At 36.8% G+C, this 12,007-nt stretch overlaps 1 protein-coding gene across 2 annotated transcripts; it reads left to right on the top strand.

Moving 5' to 3' along the window:
• The first annotated feature begins 8,779 nt into the window (after positions 1 to 8,779).
• On the top strand, positions 8,780 to 10,221 carry LOC127810893 (transcription factor bHLH147). 2 transcript variants are annotated; one of them, XM_052350483.1, is made up of 2 exons: positions 8,780 to 9,023; positions 9,269 to 10,221. In XM_052350483.1, the coding sequence occupies exon 2, from the start codon at positions 9,465 to 9,467 to the stop codon at positions 10,083 to 10,085; it is 621 nt and encodes a 206-aa protein (XP_052206443.1). In that variant the 5' UTR covers positions 8,780 to 9,023; positions 9,269 to 9,464; the 3' UTR covers positions 10,086 to 10,221. The 2 variants fall into 2 exon arrangements, with proteins under 2 accessions (XP_052206443.1, XP_052206442.1); XM_052350482.1 differs by having other exon boundaries at positions 8,783 to 9,023; positions 9,375 to 10,221.
• Positions 10,222 to 12,007: the final 1,786 nt, after the last annotated feature.

Genomic DNA, 12,007 nt, shown 5'->3' with positions numbered 1-12,007 from the left:
GATTGACTTGCTAATCTACATCATGTTAGGGAACACTGTAGCAATACAGTCCTGAGACTTAGTTTCAATTGTTTAATTCACATGCCTTGAAGAGCATATTAGCTGTCCTATCCATTGGCTGGATCATTTTTATCACCTATTAGCTTTAAATACAACCAAAGAACATCAAATAAAGTCTGATATATAGGATCCTCTTCCATGGAAGATATTGGGAAAGGATTCATAAGAATGTAAAGAAGTTGAAAGCTGAAGAAAATTCCAAATGCTCTTATTTTTCTGAAGCTGTTATCGGAGAGCAGGTAAGAATTGGGGTGGTACTTCAAAAATGATTATTAGATAGGTCAATATGTAGCTAGTAACCGACTTTCCCTGTGGCTACTCTAAATCCTTGTAAATCTTTTTCTTCTGACCAATATGCTTTGAAGCACCAAGAATTAGAAACTCCAAAATAGAGTGAGAACTAAAAAGATGATTCCTTTTGGGTAAGTGAACTTGAAGATGATGATTTGGTGTAATCCACAAAAACCTTCATGGAACAGTACTTAAAGCAATGATTTGGTGTAATCCACCAAATTTTTAAAAGTAAGCATTGTTTGGAAGTGACTTAAGGCCTTCTGGCATTTTCTATTGTTCTATCTGGCACTTCCATTAACGCGCTACACTATAAAAGAATCTTTCATGTAGGCACGCGGATAATTTGCTAATTCATGAAATGAGATAGTTCTATCTGAAATCTGTAGCATAGATGACACAAATTTACCCTCTTAAGTTGAGAGATCTAACCTTTCAACTATTGAAAAAGGTATGCGAACTAATAAAATATGGGCCTTATTTGTCCTTAAGCTGAATACACAGCGCTTTCTTTTTTTCTTTTTTTTTTTATGCAAATCCATTTTTAATCATCGTCTCCAAGTAATAGACAATTTGGCGGTCACACAAAAACTGGTTTGATGTTTTACTTAACATATACGTGTTTGGGCAGTACATGCATGTATGAACACAAACAGATTAATGCATTCTAGGATTACTTATCCCTTGATGGAATATGACATACTCCCGCGTGCATAACGCGGTCCACGTTCATTATTAAGATGTTGACGGATGAGTCTTTCGTTAGCCAATCCGAGTGCTTTAGTTTGGATTTTACTTGATAATCTTGTACGTAGTGGAAGATTGTTAGAAGCTTAAATGTATTAAATGCTACTGATCTTAGAAATATGCTGCTCTTAATTGGTGGCTTGATAAAACCACATCTGATTCCCTTGTCTTGTGTTCCTATTGAAGCAAAATGACCGAAGTTGGTAATATTTTTCTGCTGACTCCTGCTTGTAGATGATTTAGATCTTGTTTGTGATGAATGACCTACAGTGAGATTTTGAAATTTTTAGAGTCCCCATCTTCCCTTAGCAAGTGGTCAAATTAGTCTCACCAAAACCCAGCTAAAGTTCATTTTATTATATAAATAAGAACATGAAAACCTCTAGATCCAAAGCAATCCATTGGTGTTGAATGCATCCATTAGCACTTAGCAGTCCTTTGACCTTTGCTGGATCATGCTGTCAGCTGGTTTAGGCAGTCAAATCAATATTATAGGCACAAAGAACTTGAATGATTGTTCATGTTTGTATCATAAATGAATTATTTAATGACTCTCATTTACTTGTGAATGAAAGACTTAATTACTAAGAAGTAGTTTATCTAGGGAGTAACTTTTAGAAATGTGGCTTGGGCACTTTGTGTATGTAAGAATACATGCAAATTAGTAATTTTTTCAGTCTTCTTTCTGTTCTTAATTGTGAACATAGATTAATGATATTTTTTGAACTAGGACCAGAGAAATAAAATTAAAAAAATATTCTTATGTTATAAAAGTATACTTATGTAACAAATTTCATTTTTTTTCGTTAAAAATCCCTAGACAAAGGGTTTTTCTAAAGGTACAGAACCATAGGAAGGATCCATCTGATTTGCACCCAAGGAGTCAGATCCACCACTGCCCTCAGTGCGCTATCTCTCTCTAGCCTCTAGGTGCTTTTTAGTGTGTAATGGTGTCTCATGGAAGGGAGCAACTGCTCTGGCACATCATAATGCCTTGTGGTTGTTCCAAGTTGTACATGAAGCCCTTTAAAATTTCTTTTATTGAATGCACATGGTACCATGATTTTGAGGAGAATGTGGATTAGGTTCATCATTATTTGAAATATAGCATAGATTGAACAAACCAGAATCATATAATGCATTCAGTTAATTTTTTATCACCCTGGGTCAGTTGGTTGTCCTTTCCTAAGTTGATAGTTCTTTTTTATTTTATTAATCAACTCTGGACAAAATTTGGCAGTCACACATGCTTTAGACTAGGAAAGTTTATTGCACAAGAGTCTCTCAATAATTAAGTAACTCCGGAGGAGTCTATCTCCACTATGGAGAGTGGAAATCCCCTTAATAATCCACTTCTCTTGAGCCTTTATTTGATTCCAGCCCCAAGTAAGACTTGGATGAGCCTAGTTTGTGATTGGAAAACATCTAGTAACTTTGTGATTGTAATTGTTATTGAAACATAAAAATTTGAAGTGATTCACTCTTAGCAAACATATATTCACGATTTTATGATAATGGGATAAATTCACTTTTTGAATGATAGTGATAATGATAATGTATCTTTTGAATGAAAAAATTACAAACATCTTCAATCCTTACAATTTTATAAAACTGATTAAACGACTCTTGTTATCATTCTCACTACACATCAGAGAGTAAAATGTGTAATTATGGGCAACTAACTCAGCGAGATTGTCTTTCCCATCTCTATTAGAAATCATATTAGGTTACTTACACGAATTCGTCTATATTTTTATCTAATTTAAATTTGAGGATTTATCTAGTAGTAGTAAGACTTTCTAACCTGTCTAAGTAATCCAAAAGCATCCTTATATTTAACATTGCACTAATTATAACGTTGAGCTTAATGGTTCACTGACTCTTGAGTATTATTATGTATCTGGTGATGATAATACAAATATTATAAAGGGACATCTATGTGTCTTTAGGGAGATGGAGGGGAGTCTATTCTAATAAACGTGGAGCAGAGCTGTCAACACCTTGCACAGCAGAGAAATGCCCGAATCCCTTCAAAAATTAGAGAGAAAACAAAGCAGAAGATAGAAGGTGCCAGATAAACAAACACATGCCTTCCTTTTGTTTATTATTTCTTTTGTGCATTATCACCCCCTTCCCCTCCCCCAATAATCATTGCATGGAAAAGAAAATATTCTTAGTGTCCCAGTGCGGACAATTAGTGGATGCCAACACCTCCAAATTAACCTATTAAACTTATCCATGTCATCATTAATTTCCTCCATCATTTTCCGTTGGATTTGAAGTTTTCTTCATCTTTTTCCAATGGATTTGAAGTTTTCCTTGTGACAATTTCCCCACCTTTTTTTTGTGCATGTTGTTCAAAAGACATGTAATGATAAAGGTGAATGTGACATTGAAACTTTTGAGTAAAACCCAAATCTTTTTCTGAGATTTTTATGCTGGAAACTTGATTGTATCTATAGTATTGCTTATTAGCAGCACAAGCCCCTTAACATTAATTAGAATTTGTGAAAAAACCAAAAATAAAAAATATAATCCTATATATATATACATATATATATGAACTATTTGTCTTTTCTTATTTCCGGATCGAAGGATAAAAATAATCTTAAAGGTGAGAGATTTTGAAGTCAAAATCTCTCGTTAATGCAAGTTTCTTTTTGACCCATCCATTTTTTGTCTGTCCAGATTCAGGAATGCATCAAAATGGCATCCCCACTAATCTGAATTATGGCCATTTTTATTAATTAATTTCCTGGTTTTGTATCCTGTGGTATCCCCAGTTTAGGTTTATGGAGCACCTAATTGAACAAGTATACATCCCTCAAGTTAAGCATTCATGCCAATTTTAGGAACATGCATTTGGCATTTTAGGCTACCCAGCCAACTCCCCTTCAACGTCATTACCTGCTATATTATGGGACAAGGAACACTAGATTAATGTTAGTTCGCAATCAAATTGTATTTTTTTTTTTCTTCTGTTTGGTGCACCACTAAATATACACACATAAATTTATATGAGACTTTACTTTTTAAGAAGATTTGAATCATAATTGTATAAAAAATCCAACTTATTTACCACTGGACGAATCTTTATTTGGTCAAATTTTAGGAATTGTATGCTCTCCTTTATTTAAAAGATAAAAAGAAAATAATCTCCCGATGTAATACCCGAAGTTTTTTTTAGGTATTGTTGTTCAAGAAGTAAAACGTTTTTTTGGAAATCGAAGGATACGGTTGATACATGTGAAGTTCCTGAGTAATTGTCGAGGAACAAATGAAGGATTTTCTGAAAGATCATGGAAGCTACCGCGAGGGGGCATTATCTTAAGGTATTTTGGAGAGGTTTAAGGAGTTCTAGGGTTTAAGTTAATTAAGTGCAAAGAAGTTTTGGGTTAAGGAGTTATTTGTAACAAGTTTAAAATATCTTGTAACTAAACACTTAAGAGAACCAAATGGGCTAACTTATAGTTAGGAAACATAATCACGAGCAATGATGAGAAATCTTAAAAAACCTAATTAACATGTGGTGGCACATATCTCAATGGACACATGTCACAAGGGGATGAAATGACACAAATCACTAGGGACACGTGGCGCGATCCTACGAAAACAATTATTACTTACCTTAACCAAGCGACACATGGCACACTCAGATTAGCCATGGATGCCTATAAATACCAAGCCTTTAGAAGGAGAAATCTCATCATTAATCAAGAGGAAAAAGGAAGTGAGTTTGAGAGGAGAAACTTTGTCAAAGAAGGAGGTAGAAAAATACTTCGTCGAAAAATTTGGACAGCCACTGTAAAAGAAGTGAAACAACATCAAAACAGAAAGGTAAGTCCAATTTCTTTCCATGGTTTGATAGATAATTGAATAAGCGTCGAGTGGGTTCAAACAGGGGTCGAATCGGAGTCTGGACGAGGGAGAACGGGTTAAAAAATCATCAAGAGGTCAAAACAGAAGGCGCCACCTGCCTGTTGCGAGTACAGTGCGTGAGGGTCCTTCCCCCAGCCCGTGTGGGCGCCTGAAGGGCCTCCTTAGCCCAAAATTTTGTAGTGTTGGTCCTTAAATTTATTCTTAGGACCCCATGTAAAAATATTTTAGGTTTGAGTTTCAAAAGTATGCTATTTTTGTAAAAAAACATTCCCGAACCCTGTGAACAGTACCTTAACGCTTCCAAACCAGCAAGGTGGGTGCTTCTTGCATCCTTATATTACATACCGAACATTTTATCTTCACACGGGTAAGGGTGATTACTTGTATAAGCATGACTTTCTTTTAAACCAAGCATTTTTTCTTTATTTATCATGCATCACTTGATGTGTGTGGCTAGTTGAAGTCAGGATCTCATGTTAGACTGGTGAAAAGTCATGGAGATGTGAGAACATGATTGATCAACAAGGGTGATTGCAACACCTCGGCGTCACTATCACATAGGGGGTTTTATGTCATTTTGCATAACTCATTTACATACATACTTTCTCTTCTTGTTGCACTCACTTAGATTTAATTGTCTAACTTGGGTGTCTCATACCCCTGGAACATTCAACGTTCCAGGTAGGTTAGTCGTGACAGGTGCCCCGGAATCAAGTTAGAGGAAAGGAAATGAAGTGATTCTCGGATAGCTAGCTTTTTTACGTTTTAATTGTAAAAGCGTTGTACTGTGGCTTTAGTGTGAGTTTTAAATGTTGTAAAAAGGGAGCCTTAATAATCTCTAGATTTTCAGGTTGTATTATGGCTTTTCAGGTGGTTTTGTGTTAAAAGCATATAATAGAAGTCTTAAATGTCTAGCTTATGGTTTTTTAAAAAGCTTTCAGGTTCGATCATTTGCTTCCGTTGGCAAAGGCTTCCATAAACACTATTTGATTATCATGTGGTTGCTAACGTCATCATGCATTTTTGTATATGTACCTTGGAGAAAAGAAAAGTGGGGCGTTACACCCGATCTCATTGTAGAAAAAGTATAATTTACCATGCCATACCCATATATATTTTACATAGGAAATGTTATTGGTATATCATTGTGTATAACTTGAACTACATAATTAGGGGTATATAAAAATTCGAGTAACCCAAATTAACCGAATCGAATCGATCGATTCGGTTGGCTCGGTTTGGTTATTCTTGATAGACGGTTTGGTTCAATTACTAATTTTTCAAAAAATTGGGTAGTCTGTTCGGTTCGGTTATTTTGCGATATAAATAACCACAAAAATCGAACCGAGCTATTCAGTCCCCTACCCCACCCCCCCGGACCGAACCGAATCGAACTGCTCGACCCCCATCCTCTCCCAACACCTAGCCTAGCCTCCCGGCCCCCTACACTCGAATTCCCAATCCCACCCATGAGGGAATAACCCTAATTCTCGTCGTAGTCGTCCATCGGAAGACTCGAAACCAATGGCTGTTGCCTTCCACCCAACACCCAGCCCCTCTGCACCCGAATCCCGAATCCCACGCGAGAAAGCAAATCGAAACCCTAAGTCCCTTACCTTCGCCCTCGCCCTCAAAACCAATCGTTGTTACCATTGGCTTTTGAATAGTCACCCACCCCACCGACACCAACAGCTGAGATCCATAGACCTAACACTATCGTCGTCACCCATTCATCCCTTCTTTCTGGAGCAATCATATTCAGAGCACAGAGGGAAAGAAGAGAGATAGTGTCGAAGCTTTCGTCAACTTCAATTCCTTGATCGATTCAAAGTTAAAGGTTAACATGTACATATATGTGTATATATATAGTTGTACAATGCATATACAGGTGAATGATATGTATTGCAAGATAGGTTTTTGTAACTTTTGAGTGAATGATCGTAGAAATCAACTGATGCCATTTTATTAATCATGAATGAAATTTATCCAATTTTCCTTTAATTTTAGATTTGGATGCAAAGGCGTTGATGTTTAGATTGATGTTTTGGATGGTTGTGGATGGATGTTGTGTGTTTATATTTATATATGTGTTTAGATTGATTGATGCTATGTGTTTGAATGTTGTGTGTTCAGTTTATTGTATTTGAATTCAGATAGGTAGCTTGTTTTCAATTTGATATATCGACTATGGTAGATTATTATGCTAATCGGTTCAATTTTTTGGGTAATTATATTGGTTTGGTTTTCGGTTCGGGTACAAAAAATTTAAATTTGGTTAGTTTGGTTTCGGTTAGTGAATAGGTTCGGTCGGTTCGATTTGATTTGATGTCTAAGTTTGGTTCGGTTTGGTTATAATTGAATGCACACACCTATATACAATAATGCTAAAATGCCTCTCACCTAAGGCAGTGAGGTGAGGTGGATGACTAAAGTATCTCTCACCCAAGGCGGTGAGGTGCTAAAGCACAGTGAGGCGTGAGAATTATTTTTATCATTTGCGATGCATTATGTAACTCAATGTGTATATAATAATGTAACTATAGCATGATCTATTATTATAATGTCTCTCTTTTGTAGAAGGGTTTTACTAGAATAAAAATTAATTTCCATTGGATTTAAGTTCCCAATTGATTGTTACATTTTATAATTCTCCACTGTCACACCAACAGCCTCCTTTTGCCACGGTAGTTCAAGTGGAATTCAAGCCCTTCTACAGATGGATCGAAATTCGAATATGGCTCTATAAAGTCTAGTAGTCTAATCAAATTGCTTTTATTTGCTTCCATTAATGCATGGTATCTGGATTGAATAATTTCAAGTTAGCTATTAACTCTACTTACGATGGCGAACCTTTTTTTCCATATAGCTACAAGAAATCAAATGAAGATTATAAATCAGAGTCAGACCAACGGATTTTGATTCTCTTCTTTCTTGGGCAAAATACCTCATTTAATTTTTTAAATTTGAGACAATCATAATATAATGTTATTATTATGGATATCACAATTTAATCATATCTTCAACTTGCACTTTTTTTTATTTATACAAAATACATATTTTAATTCTTAAATTTATACGTTTTTTTATTTAGACACTCGAATTTTTTTTGTTTTAAAAACACCCTTGAATTTATAATTTTGAATCAATTGCACGTCCAAACTTTCTGTTATTTCAATTATTCTCCTGAATTCATTGTTTTCAACAAAACTGTTGATGTGTGTAATTGACTCAAAATTGTATATTTTAAGAATGTAATTGAAATAACAAAAAATTCATGGTAGAATTAATTTGAAATTGTATAGTTTAAAAATGTAATTAAAATTAAAATAAGAAAAAAACTTATAAGTATAAGAGATAAAATATATATGAAAAATGTTACTTGTACAAATAATTGGGTTATCGAGATGATAACCAAAGATTTTAAATGATAAAAATACCTTCACTTAATTTGTTGATGTCGTCTCTAAAAGCTCTGTCAAACTTCATGAAGTAAGCTCAAAAGGGCTTCAAGAAGTCTAGACTTCTCTCATCTTTGGTGCCTTAATGATCGATGATGAAATCTGATCTATGAAAATCGATTTGGTGATTGGACTTTTTATCCTATGGATACATGCATCACGTTACAATATATATTTGGCCTAAAACTTTTTTCTCTACTAGTGTTTTTTAGTCTACAAATGATATTAACTTCAAAAATGGAAGGGATGCCGGGACCCCTCAAATAGTGAGAGGGCTAGCAGTGGCGCATGAAGTACAGCAACGATAATAATGGGTATCGTTTGTATTTTGTATGTATGGTAAGCCCTACCCCCCTGATATTTAAGCCAAACGCGTGCTCTCTGCTCCTCTAAAGCCTTCTTAAGTTCTTAACTACCACCTACCTCTCTCTCTCTCTCTCTCTCAATATGTTCGAATATATGTTCGCTTCAACATACCGGTTTCGTTTGGGAATCTCCTAAATCGATTGGTTGAATCTCTGTTTTCTCTCAGAAGCTAACCAGGAAAGCGCGGTTTCAAGAATAATTAGTTCGTTCTACGCTCTGGAGGTATCGTAAGATCGATCTTTTATTGCTTACTATATGTAAGCTAGCTGTGATCTTCCTTGGCCTCGATTTTCTGTTCTAGGATTATATTTCGTTGTTTTTCCTTTCTTCTTTATCGATCACCTATTTGGTTTTGATTGATTCATCTTCGGAATTAAAGCTAAGCAGAGTTTAAGATTAGCGTTTTTGTTGATCTGTATTTGACCTTTATCTGATTTTGATTAAGGCATGCTTCTAATTCGTTTCAGCACGAATTTCCTAATTTGGCATCAATACAATCTGCGAATCTCTCTCTTCTTGTGATTCGAATCGTTTTTTCTTCCATGTGACTGAATCTAAGTTTCATCATCTCAGACACGAGGTGTATATACGTATATATTTGTGTACACGTGATCCGATCCGATTTGATTTGGTGCCTGGAACCGTAGCGAGTCGACTGAGTGGATGGCGTCGGCTCTGATCTCGAATCCTGTGACGAACTCGGACAGAGCACGCGAGTCGTTGAAGAGAAGAAAGAAGAAGAAGCAACTGCAAGCCACCAGAGATCAAGCACAGAGTCCAAACGGAGGCGGAACTCAGTGGAAGTCCGAAGCGCAACAGCAAGTATACTCTTCTAAGCTCCTCCAAGCCCTTCGTCAGGTACCGCTGAGCTCTTCTTCATCGTCGTCTCCGCGGCGGGGCCGAGCCGTACGTGAAGCCGCCGACCGGGTTCTGGCTGCTACTGCCAAGGGAAGGACCAGGTGGAGCCGCGCCATCCTCACCAACCGGCTCAAGCTCAAGTTCATGAAGAACAAGCGGCGGAGGGTGGTGGCGGCGGCGGCCACAGGCAACCATCGGCCGAGGAAGCCGAGAGTTAATGTGCTGCGGTTGAAGTCGAAGAACTTACCGGCTGTGCAGCGGAAGGTTCGCGTTCTCGGCCGCTTAGTTCCCGGTTGCCGGAAAGAACCCTTACCCGTGATCCTAGAAGAAGCAAGCGATTACATCGCTGCTCTGCAGATGCAGATTAAAGCCATGACGGCCCTCGCCGAGCTGTTCTCCGGCTCGACTCGGCTTCCACCGAGTTGATTTACTTTGCTGCACTTATTTCCGAATTCTCATTTGTTCTCTTAATTATTAGTTATTAGCAGCCTCCCACGCTTTCCCAAGCGTTGCTCTGTTAAATACAATATCTTTCTATTTTACTTTCTTTTCATATGGTAAATTCGTCTCACATCCGATGTGACCATCATGCCAAAATAAAACGTGTGAAATAAAATGAAGGATGCCCCCCCCCCCCCCCCCCCAATTATTTTCTTTTTTCCATTTCCTCTCCTTTCTGTTTTTTTTTTTTTTTTTTCTTGAAGAATCTCCAAAACTTGGGCACAGGCACAGCGATATAACTCAATTCTTACAAAATTAAAACACCCCCTCTTTTCTGTGTATATTTATAAAGATATTAGACCTCAAAATAGTGTTTCCAAAATGTGTAATCATAATTTGATTAATAAAAATTTTGCAACCCCATGTTAGTGATCACTCTGGAATACAAATGGATTCACAATCAGCTCTGGCGCTTGACACGTGTGAACTGTCATTTCCCACACGAGGACCACCTTGTCATCTCACGTATCAGATCATCTTGATGGCGAGCAATCGGAAGGAGTGGCCGAGTGGAGGGGTCGTTTGTTGCTGCTAACTGCCAGGAGCTAATTGGTGAGGTAAGGCAGTGGCGATTTGTGGGGGTGGGGTGGTGGCTTCCTAAAGTCAGCCACAGTGATGCCTCAATTACAGGCACCCATGTGCCCTATTTTAACGCCAACGCCATCCCACCCCCAGCCCCAATCCCCGTACAGTACCATATTGTCTCTTGTGCGATTAGGATTTAAATATATTTTGAGTTTTATGTATTTATTTAATGTACACAATTTATAGACTACTACACATATTTAACTAATTTAACACCCCCCCCCCTCCCAAAAATATATATATATATATCTACTATTTGTAACTTCTGGGTGTAACAAGTAAAATTTCTTACTTTAAGGATCCCTCACACACTGTTCCACGTACGTGAGAGGAGTTAATCACGATACACGACAGCACACCAAGTAGAAGGCACAGTGCATGATGCCCACAAAGAGTCACTCTCACAAAAAGGTAAAATTCTCTAACTGTTATGACTTGAACTTGTATCTTTGGATGTAATCTACTATCTGAAAATTAATTGTGTAATTTCTTAATCCATAAAAGAGGGAGAGTGGAATCGGATAATGCGAGGGAGGGTGGTGGACAAAAGGGAAAAGGGACATCTTGTTGATGGTGTCACATCTTGGGTGGGGGCTTAGCAATTGGGGTATGTGTAAGTGACAAACATCCAGTTGAATGTTTTGCCGATAGCTACCCTTTTGAGTGTTATGTAGATGTTATTTAGACATATAATTTTAATATCTTATGTTATATTTAAATAATTAGTTTAAAAATTGCTTGCATTAAAATTAATATAACAACACAATGATAATGAAAAAATACTCCTAATGAATAATCTTAACAAAAGTTCAAAATTATATATCTAAATAACATTTCTGCACCCATGTGTCTATCTCCACATGTTACATTCAGAGGGCAGGGTGGGGGCATCTTAGAGTTAGAGAAGACCCAAAACACATAGGTACTCCGAACTGGGACGACAATTTCTTGAACACCCTTCTCTCTGTCTTTAAGGGTGACAAGGAATATCTAAACGTATCCACCTATTTTTTTTTTTCTTTTATTTACAAACAATAAGACAAGGAATATCTAAGTAGTCTTAAGTAACCACTACTAAATTGTTATAATCAATGTTTTATAAGTCGAGGGATCGAATGACTAATATGCTGGTATTAATTCAGTGAGTTGCGAGTTCGATTCTCACCTTAGACAAGGGTCAAAAGTCTAATCTACGATTTATCTCCTCTGACATAATTGATAGTACAAGTATCAAAAATCGCATACAAGAACGTTCTTTCCTA

The sequence above is a fragment of the Diospyros lotus genome, chromosome 10 (assembly GCF_014633365.1).
Source record: "Diospyros lotus cultivar Yz01 chromosome 10, ASM1463336v1, whole genome shotgun sequence".
NCBI lineage: Eukaryota > Viridiplantae > Streptophyta > Magnoliopsida > Ericales > Ebenaceae > Diospyros > Diospyros lotus.
This window is presented reverse-complemented; position numbering and strand designations above follow the sequence as displayed.